Source organism: Diprion similis, chromosome 2, assembly GCF_021155765.1.
Source record: "Diprion similis isolate iyDipSimi1 chromosome 2, iyDipSimi1.1, whole genome shotgun sequence".
Taxonomy (NCBI): Eukaryota; Metazoa; Arthropoda; class Insecta; order Hymenoptera; family Diprionidae; genus Diprion; species Diprion similis.
In genome coordinates this window covers 12,202,826-12,225,434 of record NC_060106.1, presented here as the reverse complement: position 1 = coordinate 12,225,434, position 22,609 = coordinate 12,202,826, and the positions used below count along the sequence as shown (strand labels likewise).

The window sequence follows — 22,609 nt, the reverse complement described above, 5'->3', positions numbered from 1 at the left end:
ATACATACACATATTAGTATAATAAATAAATCGACGAGTATTTGGTATCGGGATTATCAGGGGCTTAAACTAATAACTAGGCAAAGTGTCAACAGGATTTTTTTCTGATGAATCCAATCTAATGTTTAATACTTAATTGTATATGTATATAATGCTATCGCCTAATTCAGGTAAAACAGTTTTTTTTTTTTTTTTCTTTTTATAATAATAGTGTCTGAAAGAACAGTAAAAAGTATTACTCGTTAAGTGATTATTATTTTTAGTTATATTTTAAATACCTTAAAAATATTGTAACACTGGTGTACATCAGTTGAGCGATAGCAAAGATTCTATTCCAATAATCTTTATGGTAAAAATATTCGTATTGTCGACACACGCATCAAGCAGTACATAGATATAATATATTTGGATAAAAAATGTTGCGGTGACTTTACCATCATACAAATATACACCAATTTAATATCTGTTCTGTGATAGTTATGATTTACATTCGTCTGGGTTCATAACAGCTTAAGTCTAAATTATTTGAGTTTATTTACTTTAATTTTGTTCCTTAACAGTCTGAAGAATGACCAAAGCCTAAACCACTCACGTTATACTTTGCATTGTCAAAATTCAATAAGATTAACTTCTCTGGTTAAAGTATTCATTCCAGAGGATGTGATGACGGTAGATTTAAAATTTCGAACGTGAGATTTAAAGCTGGGCATGTTCTCCCAAGCTTGATCTCGAACCACCCCTTGATTTCTTGGGTACATAAGCAAGGGGTCTTTACCAGTTTTCTGACACAGTCTTTCTTGTAACGTAATCAGCCTAGATCGCCAATATTCGTAACTTGATTGTTTTAGTATCGTTACCCACTGCTCGACTTTTGATTCCGATTGAGCGCTAAAGACGTGACGCTTATCATGCTCATCCCTAAACGATATACTAAATGCGAACGCACCCTCGGTCGTGGTGTCCAAGTTAATACTGCAGTTTTCCAAAACAATTACACCTGACGGCTGCCTCTTGTCAATTTGACCAAGGTCGTTGAGGTTGAAGTAAAAAAGTAGGTTCCATCTTAGCTTAAACCATTTTTCTTTAAAACCTGAAAAACAAACACAAATTACATGCTTATGTTCGACATGATTTGCTTAACAATATAGTTATATGATTGCAGTATTTTCCAAGTCTTATCAAATACAGTGATGTAAGCTTTGGTTCGTAAATTGATAAACAGTTCTTTGCAGAATGTTTTATTCCCTTCAAGTTCTTCTTTTTTGAAGTCCAAAGCGGTTGCACAAATATTGAATTCAAATTACTGGGACAAAAAAACACCGCTGGATAATCTCTTACTTTCTATTTCTTAGATATTGATCTGTAAAATATCTACCAATGTTCTCCTGTTTACTGAATCGTTAGATAATTTATAATACAATCGGAAAAGTTCACAATCTGTACAAATTCGTTCGTCATGGTTGGATGCAGTCATAGTAAAAGCAGTTACCTCAAGATAGTGCAGACTGTGTCCCAGATAAACAAGTGTCTAATATTTGTCAGCAATACTCTAAATTGACGCAATTTTTGTGCAGATGAATAATATCTTAACAAATGCAAATTTAATTGAATAATTGCACTACATACAGTTAACTGCTTATTTATAATTATAAACAGAACACTCGATGCTGGTGTTGCAAATTCAGTTTCAAAAAGATGAGATTTAGCATGCTTAAACGCTTCTTGGATCAACGAGACTTCACAGCAAGAACGAGACGCGCGAAGAGCGTCAAAAACAATATAAAAATAATAATTCAATGGTTATTGTCTGCCTGAAGGTGAATCAAACATTGAAAATTAGCACCTCTTTGAGGTTATGTAAACAGAATAGCGTCGATGGTAATCGTGACGCCGTTATTCCTGACGTCACGTGCTCAGTGTCAGGGAGTGTACGTGAGCTGGTTATGGAAATTAGAGCTATTAGTTTGGCATAGGCCGGATAATTGTCGAGCTTTTACGTACTAACCCGACTTGTGTGCTCTCTTGTGATTTAGTCGACCCTCGAGGTTGGCGGGTCCGTTGCTGGCTTCAGCGAGTTCCTTTTCGCTGAATTTCATTTTCTGAAAACGATTAACCTTCACAATTTCCCTGTCATTACGCAGCCACGGATATAAGACACTACTAATCTGGGCTTCTGCGCTTCTTATCAACCACAACGCAACATAACCTTTTTCAAACTTCGACTCATCTGACAGATGAGCCAGTTATTGTTGGTCAGGTTCCTCGGATTATTCCTAGGTGTCGCTAGTCGTTGAAATTCTGTATCGCCGCGCGAATTTTCTTGCGCAGAATCAGTACCGCGGTGTCGATCAAACAATGCGGTCAGACATCTGATCGAACGATTTGAAAATCTGTTTCACGTAGACTTATTGCTATTATTACGGAAGTACTGCGAATTTGGCCAAGTTTCCATCTCATCAGTTTTAATTTTGTTCAAATTTTTTTATCTACCAGTAGCTTCTTCAAAATTGTCTATTTATTTTCAGATAAACCTCTGAGTTGCAATTATTAAAATCTTCACAAGTTGCTATACACACTCTTTACCGACTGAGTAAACTGTCGCATTGTTTGACTATTATCGAAACATTTGCAGCACTGATATAAAAATTTCGTAGTTAGTGCAATTCTACATGCAGTGCTGAACGAAATTGTCCTAAAATTTTTTTGCTCCATACAAAAATCACGACAGGAAATGTAATCCTGCAATAAATGGTTATTCGATGACAAGAATACATTTTTTGGCATTATTGTTGCGAATTATTGGGTATTTATATAGGGTATAGCGTTTGGAATTACGTTACTGCATAATTTTCACGTCGGTGATGTGTAGTCTCTGATAATGATCAAAATAAGTGAGATTTAGCGCGGTCGGTAAAGACAGACTACAACATTCTGTAGTTCCACCTGATAAAAATTCTCGAAAAGCTTCGGGTATTTCATTTTCTATAGCTATTATTTTAAGATCGGTATCTCGATGAAACGATTCTCCTTCTTTATTTTTTACGCACTTTGAACATTTTGACTTTGCTGAAAGTCAATTTTCAACATGTTGAAAATATCAACAAAATTCTGGCATTATTTTCACTCTATGAAATTGCGTAAAACATGAGGTCAGTTTTGCTAAAAAATTTCGTAAATTTTCGGAAAAATTTCATTGTCAAACAATATTAACACCTGATTAAATTGTTGTATATTTTCCAACGACAGAAGCACAAGTGGTCACTGTTCATTCGGTAACGGGTGTAAAATTGAATAAGTAATTTTAACTAGAATCTTGCAAACTATGCGATCTTTTCCTGAGGTGTACTGTACCAATTTTTTATAAGTGAAGTTTGTGATTGAGGAGACTTGTGAGTTATTAGTGAAGGTGTCATTGTGCTGGTACAGTTTCAATATCGTAACCTTGTAGTGTGCACTTGAACGGTTCCCAGTCCCAGTCCATCGTAAAGAAGGAGCCACGATAACTAAGGTAATTGCTTCCTGGCCTCACTATATTCGTATTACAATAATTAAATCGTTGATTAATTATATAGATTCTAAAAATTATATTTACACGGGTATGTTTATAACGATCTAAGGAGCGTGGTTAATTCAGCCGTATTTATTCATGTTTGTTTACCTTATAAAATTCTTGTGCATTCAGGCATGGAAATCTTATATAATGACGATAAAAACAGCCTTTCGCAGAAAGAGACTTATTTTTAAGGCCATCTGTCACTGTATGGATTAATATAGAAAGCAAAGGGATTTTCACTGAAAGTCAAGGTCTAGACCGATCTCTGTAGAAAGAGATGTAAGTCCTTGAATAGATAAATTCATGAGCTAGCAGGCAACATTGGCATTGTACATTGTTATTTTAATAATCTATGAAACGTGCAATTTAAGTACATATCTATTGTCGATACGAATGAGAAAGTTACACGAAGCAAATGTAATTAATTTGTATGGCAATCCGACTTAAATCCTCTATTTGTAAATGAAATTGTAAATGTTTTTTTATCATGATCCGCGAGACAATAATAACTTCAATAATTTTAATGTCCTTTCCAATTAATACGTAAACGATGTGCGTATAAATAGCTGCAGTTAACGTCTTGAGCTGTACGAAATGTGCACGGCGATTAATTGGCAAGTACAAGTAAAAATTTACCGTGGTGAATAATAAAAATACTTCCGCCTTGTACTAAGCCTATAAAATTGTATACAAGAGTAAGAACAAATTTAAATAATCATTTTCCCATGAAGTAGTCGTGTAAAAAAAGAATAAAATTGATTCAGAAGGTGACTATCAAACGATCTACGCGCCGATGTCTATTACATGTAAATTCTTATGGCACGCAATTTTCGGCTTCCTATAACGAGGAAGCCATGAATGTATATAATAATTACCCTCTGTATAATGCCTCAAGAATATAATTGTTATTGGGGAGATGATCGTTTTATACGAAGTTTATGAATTTTGTACTTTACTTTCGTTTACTTTCTATATCAAGATAGTAAAACCAGTATCTATAGTAGCTTATTCCATCACGGGGAATACTTAACAATAATGGGAAAGCAAAACACCGGCACAAAGTCATTTTAATTTTTCTACTTTTTAACAATTTTGTTTAACAAATTAAGATAAGGTATCGCATTTTTTACCGTGTTCTAGGCATACGTAATAGAATCTCTTGTATGGATCCAGAAGATCACGATAGCAAAATGTTTATACTTTAAAGAGAAATTTTCATACAATTTACTCTTCACGCATTGAGATATTTTTGTGATAATTTCTAATGAAACACTTTCACGTTGGCTCGCAGCGTTATGGAAATGGGAAAATCGTGAACTATTTTGGAAGTAGTCGGCATTATTCTGTGCTGACCAACGAAACGTCTGGAATATTTCTCTGAATAAAAGATCCCGATGGCAGGACACGTGGAATAAATCGTACGTCGATTAGAAGCAGACTTGTGGCCCTTTCCAAAGAATCCTTTCTAAAAGCTAGGCACGAAGTTTTCGGGAATGTAATGTAAGAATGATAACTGATGTTCGGAATGAATCGTGCCGCCAATTCCATAGCAAGGAGTATCGTTACACATACATATCTGTTCGTTAAATGCATGGTGAACATGTATGAGAGATTCGAGTTTTGTGAATTAAAATACAGAAAACAGTTTAATCAAATAGCCACCAGACAAGTATGCTAAATAATTTTTTCACCTTAGGTGGATTGCAGAATGGCTTAAAACGGGTGCCAGTGAAGAATTTTTCGAAACTCGTACCGAAACAAAAATATTGCACCATTGAATCTTGGAAAATATAAGTAAGCTTGTTGGGCTATGAATTATAAATTTCAGAAGGGTATAAAATTACGCAACGACGAATAGAACCGAGACTTTGCCAGTTGACTCCAAGATATATCGCGAAATTTATTGCTGAGATATTATCCTTATACTTATCATTTGCTGGCAGAAACTAGCTGAGTTTTATGGTGTAATCCCCAGCATTTTGTGATGAAACTCAGACCGTGTAATTACCTCGTTATTTTGTTGCCCGGTGAAAGTAATACAGCATATTTGTCACTTTTTGTAAATATGTGGAAAATGATTTCGGATCGAGTATGGATCATGTGTGGATTGTTACTACATATGTGATATGCTACGCTAATGCAGTGAGATCACAAAAAATTGATTGGCTCATGCGCCAGGAATTGCGCCTTCACGGTTCGTATCGTAATCGATTATTTTTACTGCTCATTGCTACACCGTTTTTTGCACTGCTATGTGTTTCGTTGCTATAGTGCAGTTGCCTTTCTCATGCAGATGCAGTTCCATTGTGACCTGTACGAATAAAACTGCGAGAACAAATACCAGTGATCATTTCATCTTTTGTCAAGGCTAGTCGAAGTGCCTGAATATTTACAACTTTGGTGAAAGGATTTTTTTTTCTGAAGGATCAAAATTGCGAAAACTGACAACCGAAATAAAAGAGTTCCAATCGACGCTGCGAGTTTTCAATACAGATATGAGCTATTGGGTTTTTTTATTAACGCTTATGGTGATTGGAATGTGCGACGCGTTCGGTAAGACAAAGCAACTTTCGTCATCAGGTTGTCCAAGTATTAACAATCGATCATTTTGCACATTATAACATTTACTATAACACATTTCGTTTTATTGTATCATACAAAAATTCATCATTCAAGAATTGTAAGCTATTTTCTAGAATATCGAAATAATTCTTACATTTTCAACTTTTTAAATTTCTTCAATCATTTATTTAACCAGGTCAGTTTTTGTGGAGACATAATTTGCCGAGTTACCCGTATGAATCCAAGTCGCTACATAGTCAGCGAAAACGTGAGATTCTTCGTTCTCTTGAGCCTGCATCGAGAATAAAACGGTAAACGTTATATTATCACAAGTTTACTTGGCATGATTTAGAGATTTGATTTTAAAGGGTTTAACATTTTGTGTACCTATTGGCGACATGGTTCTTGATGTTAAGAGTCACACAAGTTCAGCTTTTCTACTATACTCTTGAGCGTTGGTTCTGTGACAGGAATTTAGTGAATTAAACACTTTATGTCTGTACTAGGGAAACGGTCACACGGCACGTCAAAATAAAATGAACAGAATTTAAGAAAAAAAAGCTGACCCATTAATTTTATTTTATAGGTTTGATGACCCTCAAAATATTGCGAACAGTTTATATAAAGGCAGACGAACGTCTAGGAATTCCGGTAAGAGTTCACAACTTATACAGAACTTTTATTTCTTACTCTTGACTATACGTAATATATGTTATTGCTAATGAATATCGCCGTTACAACTGAATTTTTATTATTTATTCATACTCACTATCATGTTTTGTATTTAACCGGAGATTTTTGGGGTTTGATAAGTCGCTTTCCTTGACCCGTCTGCGTTAGTCGATTGAACGTAGATAATTCCTTCACTTGATTATTCGATATTTATTTTTTTCTAAACCTATGTTTCATAATAGCGTATACTTTATGGCACGCATTGATAAATTCCAACGTTTGAAAAACATTAGGATAGTCATTTTGTAACACATGACCGTGAGAAAATCATACGAAATCTAACATGGCATCGATCTCGAACTAGAATTACCAGAGGCGCGCTACACCATCTTTAATTACGGTCCTAGCAATTCAACGAGGGATCTACAGGTTTTGAATCGTCCCGAAAAAAAGTTCGCAAGGTCTACTCGACGTAAGAGGACCAAGAGGCAATCTTCTAGACGAGTTAGCACCGTGCCAACCAATCGTTTATTCGATGACGATACAGTCATGCAGTCTGATCGGTAAAAACAGATCCAAAAAAAAAAGAAAAGAAAAGTGATAGTAGCCACAAAAATGCTATGTGACCTGAACATTGATGTATTTTTTTATTTAGAAACCGTAGATCGAAGGCTAATAGACAGATTTCTGAGCTGGAGGTCGCCGGCCAAGTTCGTAGCGATAATCTTGATTCCGCAATAGACGAATCCAATGGCAGACGATTTTACTGGGAACCCATCTTCGACGGTGGCGTAATTGGATCTGTTGGAAGGCTTTTCGGTGATAAAATCAAAGACGAAGCGGACAGGTGGGATCGTCTCAACAGGCAATGATGATACGCTCGTCTCGAAGGTTATTATTCGCTTTGTATTTTCAGGGAAAGAATAGAGAGGGAAGAGATTCGGAACGAGAAATTGATAAAGAAATATACGGCAATGTTGAATGATCCCGAGCAGTATAAAAAGCTTCAACAAGAATCGGCGAACTCACCTAGCTACATCAACCAGGTGGTCAGAGGAACTTTATTTCCGAGGCTTGAAGAAAAGATCGAAGAGTAAGAGAAGAACAAGCCGTTATAGTCTTCGACTAGGTGTGCTTTCAACAAATTTAACAAGGCTCATGGAAACGATGATCTTCGCAGTGACGATACCGCTTTATTCGATACTAAATACCAGGAAGAAATTTCACGATTTTCTAGAATGGTCGATACCTTCTCGACAGTAAGACGCGGATAATGGCAATGGATACATCGAACCATCAGTCGCTATTAGTATGAAAAATTCTTTCGAGTAACAAAATTGATTCGAGTTTGATTGCAGGAAGCAAATGATTTGTTACATTGTTTTTTGAACGCGTGTAAGATATGTATTTTGGTTTGTTGTTTAGCTAATTTGTTATACTTTAATTACCAGTACTTATTTTGATTGTACTTATTTATCATAATCTGGAATATTTTTTGGAGCTAGTTTCTATGGAAGCAGAAACAACTGCGAAAAAAGTGGTTCTTGTCCAGCATACGCTTCAGTTGCGAGCTCCGAGTTTTTGCCGAATCCATTGGTATATCAGTTACACCGTCATTTAGTGACAAATGATAAAGAGCATTGGAATTCACCGGGTGGTATTACAACTTCACGCAGTGATGCCGATCGGCACGTTCTTGCTGGGTATTCATTTCGTTCAGCCGTTATCATGCCCTCCGTTAACACCCGCAGATAGTCTCTTGTGTGTAAGTGGAGACGAGAATCAAGGATCATCTGCGGAGCACAACTTACGAACTGAAGAATTACTTCAGGAGCGATCCACCGTGAAAACCGAGTGATCATCAATCAGAATGTGGTTCATCCTATCGAACGACTTCCATTTAGTACCTCGCATTTATTCACGTAATGGATCGTCTCGTTTCGAGGGGAAAATTCAGAGGATAAGATCTGTACAGAAAAATCCTTCGAGGATGTTTGATGTATAAACGGTTGATTGAAAACGCAATTTCAATCGAAAAACCGTAACGCATGTATCGCCAGTCTTAGGAGTGAAGGTAATCGAATAACTGTTCAAAATTCATAGTTGCCTTCATCGCGCAAATGTGAAATTCTTCAATTGATTTCTGTCCCCTTTTTTCTCTCATACTTGCAGATTTTTTATTGCTACTGCGGTTCACAACACGATTTTACTAGACTAGTTCACCGAACCTACAAAGTATGTCTTTGAAAAATTGAGATGCGAGGGATGCGTTATTCTCGTCGTTCGTCGCAAACACGATTCTAAAACGGCCATGCATGTTGATCAATTGTGAACCTTTTGAATGACCCTGGCATCTGATCGCGTGCACTAGGCGCGGTTTCAGTGAAAGGATAGGTTGTAGAGTGTCATCATCTCGCCTCGTAAACTTGCGGGAGAATGTAACACAGTGTCCGTCGGCTCTATCCGAGAAACGCAGGATTCGACCGACCGGGACCCGCGTCAGAACTGCTGGTTACCGTGAAAGGGACGCATCTTCGATCGGATTGTACTTATGAATAAACGTTTATTTTCCTTGCATGGGATTCTACGGTGCAGCTTGATCAAGTAGTGGGAAAGACATATTGCGGCGTTTTTTATCGTATGTCTGGTTCTCACTGCTTTCGAAAGCAAAATTTGATTGTATTGTCTCACGACTCGTCCACGGGATAGTGTGATAATGGAACGATGAATGCACGTCAATCATTCGTAAAATTATCCTTTTTTTTATTTTCATCGGAAAGCACCCTTTGTATTTTGGTCTGCATGGTGTGGGCACGAGAATTGCGTTGCGAGAATTTGGTGGATGATTCATTGTACGTGGATGATTCGCGCGTTCTGAATATTTTTACGGTAGGTACGTGCGAATGTTGCAATCAACAGGTTTTATGTGGAATTACATAATATTTTTCTCCAATGCTCTGTTCTCGCAGCCGTGTTCGGATTTATATGATTTTCGTCGCGCTTTGAGATGCAGAAAATTTTCGAGATCATTAGCAAAATTTTTGCAACTAAATTATTGAAAGATGTTAGAATGATGCATCGATTACTTTTATCTGCAACAGGTTTTCGAACATCTAACGAAGGTACTTCAACTTTTCGGCATTATCCACCTTTAATGCGTAGGTAACAATTTAATATGATCAGGTTTGGCTGAATTAATAAAATATGACGAGTTCGGACCGCGTTTCGTATATTGCGTAACTCGAAAGCTGCTCCGAAGACGCAACGCTCAGAACTGAGGCAATGTCATCGAACTTATGTAATCGAAAGTATTACATCCACGGCCCAGCTGCTTATGGTATACGTGCAGCCTCATATACAGGTACGTGAGAATCTTTGTGCCAATATTCACAGAGGCTGGCTGGCTGGCTGGCTGGGATTTTGATTGCCTCGGGTTGGGCTGGTTTATACATGAATGTATGTCGTGCGGTCTGACTTCAACAGCTTCGTATACCTGTTGTGCAGAATACTGTCCAATTTGAGGGCCGCTTGACCCTTTTCAAAAGAACCCGCGAAGAGTTGGGAGGATAATTAGTCTTGGAATATGCGAGGAGTCAAGCCGTGTAAAAACTAATCACTCGGGTCTTGTTTGAAGTGTCCAATTATTATAGGTGTGCGGATTAGTGTGTTGAGAATAAGCGGAGAATTCAAAAGCAGTTGAATCTAATCTTTCAAGCATAGCACAAAAAAAAAGCAAAGAATAACACTTGAATTATCGTCAAAGTCCGCGATCTTCGTTACACGGGCAAGGAAAGTAGCGTCGTTTTAGAAAAATAAAAAGTATCGTCATTTCTTCGGTAATCAATCGTTATTCTGATGACTTTAGAACGGGATGGGTTTACTCGATTCCGTGAGAATGACGGACAATTGAGTAACCGGGAACAGCAGTAGGCGACGATATTACATGATTTAGTGTCCTAGCACACGCCCACGATACTCGGAAAACGGTGTTTCGTGTGTGGCTACTAAATTTGACCAGCCAAAACGACGACCGGTGGTCGGTCTGTCGTTCATTAACTCCCTCATCCTTGCCGGTTCCCCCTTCTCGGTATCTGGACGAGCAAGGAGAAGCTGAGAGATCCTTAGCTCGCACTGGGAACAGTGCGTTACAGACTTCCCGACCGGCGGGCTGCCAATATTTTAGTGGTGTCTCCCCGACGTGAGTCCGGGACAACATGCGGTCCACTCAAAGTTACCTTTGTAAGTTTATCCCACGAACATTTCGACTCGTTACTTGTGCAGGCGGGTGTTTATTCCGGGTTTGCGCCGAAAAGAAAATACATGACAATGAATTTATTTCATTGTCAAGCTGACTGTTAGACGGGATGCTCGGATTTTAGGAGGAGTTAATGTACTCGGTGTTGCAGTGCTCGCAGTATACTGTTCAATAGAATGTGTATTATGTGTGAACGATAAGTGCGAAATATTTGAAGCTCTATTTTTATCGCGAAAGTGGTTCGCATTGATGTTTTTTTTTTTTTTCTTTTGTACTCAGTTGTTGCATAAAATTATTTCTTCGCTCCTTATAAATCAACAGCTATAAATCATAGCTGAGGTTACTTTCACAATGCAGGCTTCACGTCATTTAAAAAAATGGATGTGAAAATATGAAAAAGTGAGAAAAAACCGAGAAATGTTGTTGTTCATTTTTTAATTTTATTCTTCATTCACTGAATTTATGTAGCTTACAGTTAGGTAAAAACTAACTGATTACTCGTGAACTTGATAGATCGACTTTGTTTCATCTTTATTACGATGTATACGTTCAAATTAAATTTAAAATTGTGAAAGCGGATTCAATTAAATTTGACAATGAGTAAATTTTCGTTTTTGCTAGTCTAGCCAAATGCCTAATCGCACGCCTTTTATCGATAAAATCATCTTCCGGAGAATATCGCGTGTCTGCAAGTGTCTACATTTATTTTCCCGATTGCCCGAAGCGTGAAAGTTTATTTACTTCGTTGGGCATTGTTTTGGAATTGATGACACGAAATATAAAAAATTTCACGAAACTTTTACTAAGATGTGATATAATTCACAAAAAAATTCATTCTCCTTTTCCATATTATTCAGGCGATATTTAAGTACGGATGTTGAGAGATTGAGTTTGGAAAGTGATTTGAAAGAAAGTGGATTTCCTATATTAGGTATTGTTATATTTGAACGGCTCTCAAAACGTGACTTCAAGTTTCATCTCCAAAAGTTCGATTTTGATTTTCGCGTAAGACAAAACTTGCAGAAATGAAAAATGGAATACGTCAGACGGAAATTTCTATTGAATTCGCGTTGTACGAAATTTTCTCACTTAGTGTAATATTTTAGTGACTGTAGAATGTGCAAATCGCGCTCGAGCTTTCTATTTTTGTTCATAGCTTAACTTGTGTTATATTTTGCAATACTTGACCATTATCATGACTCTGAAAACGTTAACACCTAACGCATTCGGAGACGAATTACTCTATTAGTACAACGTTTAGTGCAAATTATTTTGAACAAGTGAAAGTACAAAGTGCCATTCGAAAGTTGAGTTTTTCTATTCTTTCTCTAGTACTGCCGATGATGGGGACCTACATTAAAACAAAAATGAAATATTGATTACGTATACAAAAGAAATTAGAAATATTGTCCCACTGATGGAAAATGGAAACTTTATCTCATCCGCTGCTTACTTGTATTTTCAAGCACTATATACCAAGAATTTTTTATTTAGTACATGCATCATGGCAGTGACATTTTGCGATAGAAATGCACAATATCCAAGCATCATAATAACTCTGATTCGGTCATCCGTGTTTGAAAGCATGATGTTTATTATGTGGTAGTTATCAGGTGTTACTTAATTTTATCATACCACTAACTATGTCTTTAGCTAATAATAATAATTTATTTCGTGATTACTCACAGTAATAAAGATATAACGATATCTCATTTTTTCAGATCTCGCCACGGTTGTTTTGTGCATCGCTCAATCGATTCAGGAAAACGTCGAAGATATCCAGGAAAGCTTCCATTTTCGAAGAGCAATTGACGGCAGTAGAGGAAGGTAATTATAGTAGCTATCCTATGTAATTCCTTTAAAATTAAGGATGTGGTGCTGGGAGAGGAAATCATTTGGAAGCAATTACTTTACAGAAAATACTTTAGTACCGATGAAGATGGATCGTACGATAGGTATGACTCAACGGATGGTGACTACGACTCCAGTCAGGTAGAATCGGGATTTTCGGATATCAGATCGAACGTACCTGGTGAGCCAGGTGTCAATTATCCAACCTACACCAGCGTGCCGAAAACAAGATTCTCCTGTCAGGGTCGGATGCCGGGTAATTATAATCGTCGAATATAATGTTGCCACCACTCTTTGAATTGATTACTTCTTATAAACTGTTCGTTGAAACAATTAGTCTGTTAACAATTCACATTGTTCATTCCACTCTTGGAATTTGTATAACTGGTAGCTAATATGACCTATTGAGAAAGCAAAGAAAATGCCAGATCCCCCGCGTGGAATCACCGATCGAGTATTCGTAGTCACGTACAGACACCAATATTACTTGGATCAGGGAAGAGAAGGATTCTTGACATTCATGGGAGAGGCGAAAAACAAACGAAACCTTGTAAACGTGAGAACAGATGCTAAAGATTTCGTTTCTTTTGCGACGCATCTCGAAGGAACAGGCACGCGGAACTCTCCTATTATCATTGTTAGCAAGAATATTATTACTATCATGTGTGACAACAAGTTTCGTGCAAACTTCAACACAATTGTTGTTCATTACAGATTTTCTTAACAAGTCTTCTTTCGATCGATATCCAGATTTTTTTTAGCTTGTCAAATCCAGGATCTGATAAATATCACGTGGACGCGTTCTTGTATTGAGTTAAAAAAACAAAATAAAAAAGAAAACTGCGATTTTAAAACCGAGTTAGGGCTGTTATCGTACGAAAAATGATAAAAAAATTTTGCACAATTTTTTAGCTTCGTTTAATTTACATATCGCATGCATACATGCAGGTTAATTGACTCCCGTGATTCAAAGTGAGTAAACTATTTGGTAAAAGTCTTACTCCACATAGGATATGAGGTTTGGGCGTCGTTCAGAAAGTCATTTTGGCATTTTTGCAGCGACATTTTGGTTCCGCAGCATCCTATCGCCAACGAATTTGCTTCATACGTTCTTATACGGCTTAATTTTTTGGTCCACAAGGACATCCGCGTCTTCACTTACCACAAGCATCACAGCAAAGTGGGCTGTCCCTTTCTACCGCATGCCACCTTTCAAAGCAATAAACCTTTGCATGTGATTGCATGTACATACAATTTCCCTGAGGCTGAAGATGGATAAAACAACATATTGATTCACGCACTGCATGTTATTGGCAATATACGCCTACTCACTTTCCTGAACAAAAATCGCATTTTTATGACTCATAGTCAGAACTATAAACTTGATTAATTAACGAGGTCAGAGTTACTATTCCTCGTTCTAAAATAATCTGATCGAGGAGGTCAACTAATTATTTATAATATTAACGGTGTCTTAAACGTTCTATGCGAATTGACGTGAAATGATATTCATGTCGAACAATTTGTGAGTTAAATCGCTTAAATCGTAATGGTGTAACTCATGGGGCCCACGGGAGCCCACCGAGTAGAAACTTCTCTACCTGGTGTTGCGACACTCTCACAGCATCTCCGAGGCGTTGAATCACCTGCTCACTGCTCAGCAATTATTTTTAATGCGCGAGAGTCGTCTTAGAAGTGTGTAATACTTGTACCGATAAGTTTGCCATTAATGCATTGAACTTAGACTAATAAAAAGCCGATGTCTTGATTCAAATAACACACCTACACACATTCAAAAGTGAATGTGCAATTGATTGATTGTTATATTGATCCTTAGGTTACTATGCTGACGAGGAAGCTGGATGTCAGGTTTTTCACGTATGTCACAATGTGGTGGTTTCTTCGTTCGTCTGCCCAGTTGGATCAATTTTTTCACAAACTTTACTTACCTGTGATTGGTGGAGTAACGTAGAATGTGGAGTGCCCAATGATGATCATTTTCTACACCAACAAATATATCATAACGAGGAACAAATGATCCAAAAAGCGTACGAAATGATGCAGCTGCCAAAGCCGAACAGTGGTGGAAGTGATCAACAAATCAGAGGAAGACAACTAAACATTGTGAAAGTTGCAGGCAAAGAAAACGACAAAACAAATATCCGTGAAAGGATTGCAGTATCGAGTGAAAGAGACCCTCCAAATCATGGAATCTTCCATACAGAACAGCCTCCACTGCAAGAAAATTCTCGATTGAGAAAGAACAATGACGGTGTTAATGACGATTACACTCCAGCTAAGCAGAATTTGATCAATATCCGGCTTCGGCCGAAAAACTTTCAGATCAATCGTCCGGGCGAGGATTCCAGATTAAACGATCGAGCGAAAGATTCATCAGTTATCTACATTCAAAGAAGTGTCAACGATGACTCTCAGAATGTTTATTCAACAGTGCGACCAATTATAATACAAGAAAATTTTCAAAACTCTGATAACCACGATATTAACATTTACAAAGAAGAATTTCAGCCATCCTATGCTCCAACTGTTCCAACGGTTACCACAACGACACGAAAATTATACTCACCCACGGTACCTGTAACTACATACAGACCTTCTACGGCAGCTTACAAAAATGATGATCAAGACTTGGGAAGCTCAGATCATCTTTACATTCACGGTAAGAATAGTAACATTTTGACATCGCAATCAACGACAATTCACGAAGATCGTAAATCGGAAAATAATAATTCCAAAAATTCAGCCATCTTGAATAGTGAACCAAGTGAGCAATCAGATACCGCAAATCCAATTACCGCAGACAAGAAGCACCGTGAAATTTTCGCAAAAGCTGTTCAACCGACGGAGAGCTTTGGGTCGGGGGTACAAGATTCGTATTTTTCAAACCCTAAATCGAACATTGGAAATACCACAGAGGAAGTCGAAATAGTGCCATCGATTTTCAATTCGGAATCATATAGTCATGGACAAAATTATCGTCACTTTTACGCTGAACAGGATTCGTTAAGTGATGAATTCCACGCACGAGTTACTGAGAAAAGGGAAGGTTTTTTGGTCGACAATTACCCAAATGCTGCGCTGCAAATAGGCTTGGTAAATGATTCCAACAAAGAGAACAGTGACATGCTTAATTCCCCTGGCAAGATACCACCGTTGATTATTCAAATTCCACGACCTTCGGGGTCATCAGATTCGTCTTCTACCAATATTCGTGACCAACTACTCACTTTCGATATGTTCAATATGTCGCTAGCTCTGGTACTTCAACCTCCGCGAGAGGGAGGATCGTTAGGAATGGATTCTAAGGATACTATGAGTGTAAATGTAACTCCTGAAGGACCCAATATGATTCCACTGTTGATCCCTCCAAGTTCGCCACCTATACTATCGTCAGGAATACGATCTCCAGGGATAATCGATGACGAAGATAGCTCCAATGAACCACGCAGCTTACCACCTATTTCTGAAATTGGATCATCAGGGATGGTTACAGTTGACGTTGATAGTAGAGTAAGGACTTCATCATCGTCCACCAGAATACCACCTTTGATCCCTCAAACGGCGGAATTTGCAACACCAACGGAACAAAAATCTTCAGAGGTAAACAGCGAGAAAAATGTATTTAACATATCGACCAGGATACCACCTCTGATTTCTCAATCTTCGGAAGCACCAAGTAGGAAGCCAGCTTTGATCTGGCAAGTATTACAATCAGTTGAAATACCAGGGATAGATTCAAAACTTTTTACTGATGAAATGAAAATTTCTCAATCCTCTACTAGGATACCACCACTGATTCCTCAATCTTCGGATTTAAACAACGACTCAAGTATATTTGATCAATCAGTCACGATACCACCTCTGATATTTCAATCTTCTAGCGTTAACAACGATAAACCTGCGTTTGATACATCAACGAGAATACCACTGCTGATTTCTCAACCGTTAAACTCCAACAAGGACGCCAATGTAGCTGATGCACCGACCGGGATGTCTCTTTCAATCTCGCAAATTTCACCATCAGCCGGATTGCCAGGATTAGTTTTAACGGATACTGTTGATAGACCACAGACGCCTCAGCCATCTGATACGATACTACCTTTGATTCCACAATCTTTGGATACGAACAGCGATCGAAATCTGTTCGACGCATCAACCAGAGTTCCACCTCTGATCGGACAAACCTCACAACTCGCCGGTTTGCCAGCGGTAGGTTTATCGGATGTTACCGATAAAACACAGAATTCTCAACCACCTACTAACAATAATAATAATGAAAATATATCTGATGCACCAGCCAGGATGCCTCCTTTGATTTGGCAAATCTCACAACCAGCCGAATCAGTAAGGATAAATTCAACGGCTCTTATCAATCGAACACAGGTTTCTCCATCATCTAATAGCATACCGCCTTCGATTGAACAATCTTCAAATGTAAATAACGATAAGAACGTCTTTGATACATCAACCAGGATACCGCCGTTGATCACACAAACCTTGGGTGCAGTCTCGACGGATTCTGCTGACAGGATAGAGACAGATACGTCTCAATCATCTAATAGCATACCACCTTTGATTCCACAAACTTCAGAAGCGAATAATGACGAGAATATCTTTGATACAGCTACCGGGTTACCACCTTTGGTCACACAAACTACGGGTGTAGCCTCAAAGAATTCTGCTGACAGAACAGAGACTTCTCAACCATCTGACAGTATACCACCTCTAGTTTCACAATCTTTGGATGCAAACAGCGATCGAAATGCGTTTGACGCATCAACCAGAATTCCACCTCTGATCATACAAATCTCACGACCCGCCGGATTGCCGGAGGTAAGTTTATCGGATGTTACCGATAGAACACAGATTTCTCAATCACCTACTAGGATACCACTGGTAATTCCGCAATCTACGAATCCTGGTAATAACGAAAATATTCCTGATGCACCAGCCAGGATGCCTCCTTTGATTTGGCAAATCTCACAATCAGCCGAATCAGTAAGGATAAATTCAACGGCTGTTGTTAATCGAACACAGGCTTTTCAACCATCTAATAGCATAACCCCTCCGATTCAACAATCTTTAGATGAAAATAACAATGAGAATGTCTTCGATACATCAACCAGGATACCACCTTTGATCACAGAAGTCTCAGGTGTAATGGCAACGGATTTTGCTGACAGAATAGAGAGTTCTCGACCATCTAACAACATACCACTTCTGATTTCACAATCTTCAGTTACAAATAATCATGGGAACATCTCTGATATAGCTACCAGGGTACCACTCTTGATCACACAAACCTCGGGTGGAGTCTCCACGGATTCTGCTGACAGAACAGAGACAGAGAGTTCTCAATCATTTGACAGTATACCACCTCTGATTCCACAATCTTCAGAAGCGAATAATAATGAGAACAACTTTGATACAGCCACCAGGGTACCGTCCTTGATCACACAAAACTCAGGTGTAGGCTCGACGGATTCTGCTGACAGAACAGAGACCGAGAATCCTCAATCATTTGACAGTATTCCACTTCTGATTCCACAATCTTTAGATGCGAATAATAATGAGAACAACTTTGATACTGCCACCAGGGTACCGTCCTTGATCACACAAAACTCAGGTGTAGGCTCGACGGATTCTGCTGACAGAACAGAGACCGAGAATCCTCAATCATTTGACAGTATTCCACTTCTGATTCCACAATCTTTAGATGCGAATAATATTGAGAACAACTTTGATACAGCCACCAGGGTACCACCCTTGATCATACACGCCTCGGATGTAGTCGCAACGGATTCTGCCGACAGAACAGAGAATTCTCAACCATCTGACAGCATACCACTTCTAATTCCACAATCTTTAGATGCAAATAATGATAGGAACAACGTTGATACAGCCACCGGGGTACCGCTCTTGATCACACCAACCTTGGGTGTAGTCTCCACGGATTCTGCTGACAGAACAGAGACAGAGAGTTCTCAATCATTTGACAGTATACCGCCTCTGATTCCACAATCTTCAGAAGCGAATAATAATGAGAACAACTTTGATACAGCCACCAGGGTTCCGCTCTTGATCACACCAACCTTGGGTGTAGTCTCGACGGACTCTGCTGACAGAACAGAGACCGAGAATTCTCAATCATTTGACAGTATTCCACCTCTGATTCCACAATCTTTAAATGCGAATAATGATAAGAACAACTTTGATACAGCCACCAGGGTACCACTCTTGATAACACAAACCTCGGGTATAGCCTCGACGAATTCTGCAGACAGAACAGAAAATTCTGAACCATCTATCAGCATACCACCTTTGATTCCACAATCTTCAGCAGCAGATAATAATGAGAGCATCTTTACTGTAGCCACCAGGACACCATCCTTGATCACACATACCTCGGATGTAGTCTCGACGAATTCTGCTGACAGAACAGAGACACAGACTTCTCAATCATTTGACAGTATACCACTTCTGATTCCACAATCTTTGGATGCCAACAATGACATGAAGGTGTTTAATACACCGGCCAGAATGCCATTCTTGATTCCTGAATCTGTAAAATCCATGACGTCGTTCACTTCACAGAACCCAAGTGCAGTCAGTAATCAAAATGTGGCTGGAAAACCATCCAAGATACCACCGATGATTTCTCAAATCCCGCAGGGAGGGGATTCAATGGTTGTTATCGATCGACCACAGACTTTTGACACGTCTACTGCGATACCTCTTCTGATTCCTCAAACTTCTAAATCTACAGAATCACCAGTGACACAATTTCCGTGTTTGCTTACTGGAATTAATAGTGTATCATGTAAGAATCCTCCTCTGCTCTCTGAAACTCCAGAGTCTCGAAACTCATCAGAGGGTGTCCTAGTGAACAATTCTGACAAAGAACATGTTGCTTCTTCATCACCATATATACCGGCATTGGTTACTGACGTGCTGCAACCTCCAAAGTTACCAAATATAGATTTGATGGATGTTTTTAATCGAGGACCAGCCGTACTTCCATCAACTGAAGCACCGCCTCTAGTCCAGACTTCAAACCCTCGTGATCCATGGGCCGTACCGTTGCATGACTTATCCAACTCTCTTCATCCATCGTTTAGTTCTGCACAAGGAAAGCACTACCTATCTCCATTCGAATATCAGAAGCCCATATCGTTCAACTCCGGCCAGATACCACAGCAGCAACCAGGAGATCAATTTGCAAGACAACCTCTGGTGAAACATCTCACCTACGATTCAAGTGTGGGGAATTTGGAAACTAAGAATAGCCAATTTGCTGTTGTGTCCAGTACCAACAAGGAATCATCAACAACTAGCTATCCAAATATCGCCTTCACTCCATTTCCACTCAGATTTGATAATCCCTTCCTCATCCCAAGCGGAAAAAAATTAGAAGTGCACACATCTGATGCTCGGGGGACCATCTCTCAAGGATTGATTCCGGCTGATTGTAACGAAAATATGAGTTTTCGAACAGACGGAGCTTCGTTGTGCTCTCAGTTTTATACTACTCCGTCGACTTTCATTTCACAAGCTGTTGAGTCATCACAAGATACACGAGGCCAAAAGACCATCGGACTGCAAAATTCAAAACCAGCTGATGAATCGGCAAATTTGTTTAATTCGGCAATTGTTCCTCATAACGCATATCGGGAAAATGTCGCAGCCAATGTTTTCAGGGAAATAACCGCTGTGGAAAATAATGAACGTTTTGAATCCAGCACACCCAAGAATATCCTGGATCTATCTGGTTTAACGACCACAGGAAAACTTGACGCATCCAACAAGGATATTTTGCAGGCTCTTCGACCAAACACTTCACCGGCTGGCCTGCCGGTCAGCTTAAGCCAAATAGAAGATTCGATCAACAATAGTAATGATTTGCCATACGAGATTTCCTTCACGATCAACGCTGGTGACGACTTTAATCCATCGGAAGATTTCATAAGCAAACTTCTTGCGCAACACCGGAATAACGCGTCGCCTGGTTTCGCTGGCTTGGAAGGTTATGAAATCATTAGGTCTGATGATATTGAAGGTTCAGTGAACGAAAAGAATTTGGAGCCGACTATAGCACCAACTATAGCACCAACTATAGCACCAACTATAGCACCAACTATAGCGCCATCTATCGAACCAACTATAACACGCTCAAAGTCAGTCGGCAATCGCGCTGAAGCAATAGACTCAGTTAAATCGGAAGTCTTGCCACGACCGTTCCCCTTCCGAACCGACCAGGGCGTAGCATTGAAGCCAAGACTGAATTCGCAATTTGACTATCTTTCCATCCTCAACCAACAATCCTCGGCGAGCAATCATGACGTGAATCCTTTAGCGACAGATATAAATGGCTCCTTGGAATCACTCTTTGCTTCGGCGCAGAAGACGGCCGTAACTTCTACCCCATCAAGAGAGCAGCTTTTAGAAGAATTAACGAAGAATTTTGGACAACCCTACTTCTCGTTTGACACTCGCCAAAGTTACTTTACCCCACTTACACCTTCTGCTAATATAAATTACAATCTTCCTCCACCGTTTGTCAATTTAGAGCAATTTCGAAGCGGTAAGAAAGCCTCTGTTTGGCAGTCGGCTCCTATTAGTCCTGAGACACCGAAAACTTCAACAACAACAACAACAACAACAACGCCTAAGCCCATCAAGACAGTCGTAGAGACGGAATTTATTCCTTCGTTGAGTTTTTCGTTTGACTCTGCCCATGAGCGAAGGGAATACGTAGATGCTGTACTGAACGGATTTGTGACCGAAAACAAATTCAGTGACCCCTGGAGCGATATTGCAAGTACCTACTGGGAATCGAGTCAAACTTGAAAATCTCGAAACTTTAATAATAAGATGGGGTTGACGTAGTATCATAGGTCAAGCTAGGATGCATGTGTAACTGTAACATATGGCCTTACTTTACATACTATATTGAGTAAGAATTTGTACATATATATTAAGTGAGTGTATATTGTAATAACGTTTTGTACGATTTATTGAAATTAGAAATTAAGTTATATACGAAAATTTATTTCTTGTTTAAGTTCTATTTCCTTCATCTTTGAGAACTTCTACACAGAACGGCAAAGGAATTGATGCACTGTAAATAAAATGACTCTCTAGCATGGTGTGGTCAATCACCACGAAGGTATTTCGAGTTATTTCAGCTACTCAACTGTGTAAAAGACAATCACATAAAAGAATTTAATTTAATTTTGCACGTTGAGAACTGTGTATGTTTATCAATACCGAAAACCGTTTATAATTGTTCTGATTTAACTTTGTTTTTTCAAAGTCGATTCTCGATTATGAATGTTCCTGTTATTTCGTTCGGGACATTCGCTGGGATGTTAATACTGTAATGTTTTCACTAATTTGTATTGGATTTACATTTCACTATCCCAGTAGAGGAAAGTATTTACTATGGAACACTAAACTCAGTATTATTACATAACATCCATTTCCGTTGTATTCTCATTGAAGTGCCAGGTATCGACACCTGCTCTTAATTTTGTGTGCGCCACTCCTCAGCTCTGTTATATATTCTCCATAGCAACGCACAACGAACCCCATTCAAGATTAGAGCTCGCATGATGAGCCAGGTTGTGCGATCCCAGTGGAACATACAAATTGAAATAATTATTAGACAGGTAGTTGAGAACTTCGTTGACGTGGTG

At 38.8% G+C, this 22,609-nt stretch overlaps 3 protein-coding genes across 3 annotated transcripts; 2 read left to right on the top strand and 1 right to left on the bottom strand.

Annotated features, from left to right (window-relative positions):
* Positions 1-200: 200 nt before the first annotated feature.
* Positions 201-2,289, bottom strand: LOC124416017 (pleckstrin homology domain-containing family J member 1). The gene is made up of 2 exons (XM_046896834.1): positions 2,006-2,289; positions 201-1,090 (listed from the first exon to the last, which is right to left on the bottom strand). The coding sequence occupies exons 1-2, from the start codon at positions 2,094-2,096 to the stop codon at positions 609-611; spliced, it is 573 nt and encodes a 190-aa protein (XP_046752790.1). The 5' UTR covers positions 2,097-2,289; the 3' UTR covers positions 201-608.
* Positions 2,290-5,841: 3,552 nt separating this feature from the next.
* Positions 5,842-8,237, top strand: LOC124416016. The gene is made up of 7 exons (XM_046896832.1): positions 5,842-5,889; positions 5,974-6,106; positions 6,312-6,426; positions 6,702-6,766; positions 7,152-7,350; positions 7,443-7,634; positions 7,704-8,237. The coding sequence occupies exons 2-7, from the start codon at positions 6,049-6,051 to the stop codon at positions 7,882-7,884; spliced, it is 810 nt and encodes a 269-aa protein (XP_046752788.1). The 5' UTR covers positions 5,842-5,889; positions 5,974-6,048; the 3' UTR covers positions 7,885-8,237.
* A 1,800-nt stretch (positions 8,238-10,037) lies between these two features.
* Positions 10,038-22,148, top strand: LOC124416018. Its single transcript, XM_046896835.1, has 5 exons — positions 10,038-10,148; positions 12,764-12,869; positions 12,959-13,149; positions 14,731-16,441; positions 16,523-22,148. Exons 1-5 carry the CDS (start codon positions 10,070-10,072, stop codon positions 21,759-21,761), a joined length of 7,326 nt encoding a protein of 2,441 aa, XP_046752791.1. The 5' UTR covers positions 10,038-10,069; the 3' UTR covers positions 21,762-22,148.
* Positions 22,149-22,609: the final 461 nt, after the last annotated feature.

What these genes read in the sequence shown, in the direction of transcription:
- LOC124416017 (XM_046896834.1), bottom strand. Translation starts at nt 2,096, where the DNA reads ATGAAATTCAGCGAAAAGGAACTCGCTGAAGCCAGCAACGGACCCGCC. An exon ending in CAAGAGAGCACACAAGTCGG is followed by an intron (nt 1,091 to 2,005) that starts GTTAGTACGTAA and finishes TTTGTTTTTCAG; the next exon opens with GTTTTAAAGAAAAATGGTTT.
- LOC124416018 (XM_046896835.1), top strand. Translation starts at nt 10,070, where the DNA reads ATGTCATCGAACTTATGTAATCGAAAGTATTACATCCACGGCCCAGCT. An exon ending in CTGTCAGGGTCGGATGCCGG is followed by an intron (nt 13,150 to 14,730) that starts GTAATTATAATC and finishes ATTGATCCTTAG; the next exon opens with GTTACTATGCTGACGAGGAA. An exon ending in AGAGTAAGGACTTCATCATC is followed by an intron (nt 16,442 to 16,522) that starts GTCCACCAGAAT and finishes AGAGGTAAACAG; the next exon opens with CGAGAAAAATGTATTTAACA.
- LOC124416016 (XM_046896832.1), top strand. Translation starts at nt 6,049, where the DNA reads ATGAGCTATTGGGTTTTTTTATTAACGCTTATGGTGATTGGAATGTGC. An exon ending in TGGAATGTGCGACGCGTTCG is followed by an intron (nt 6,107 to 6,311) that starts GTAAGACAAAGC and finishes TTATTTAACCAG; the next exon opens with GTCAGTTTTTGTGGAGACAT. An exon ending in CCTGCATCGAGAATAAAACG is followed by an intron (nt 6,427 to 6,701) that starts GTAAACGTTATA and finishes TTTATTTTATAG; the next exon opens with GTTTGATGACCCTCAAAATA.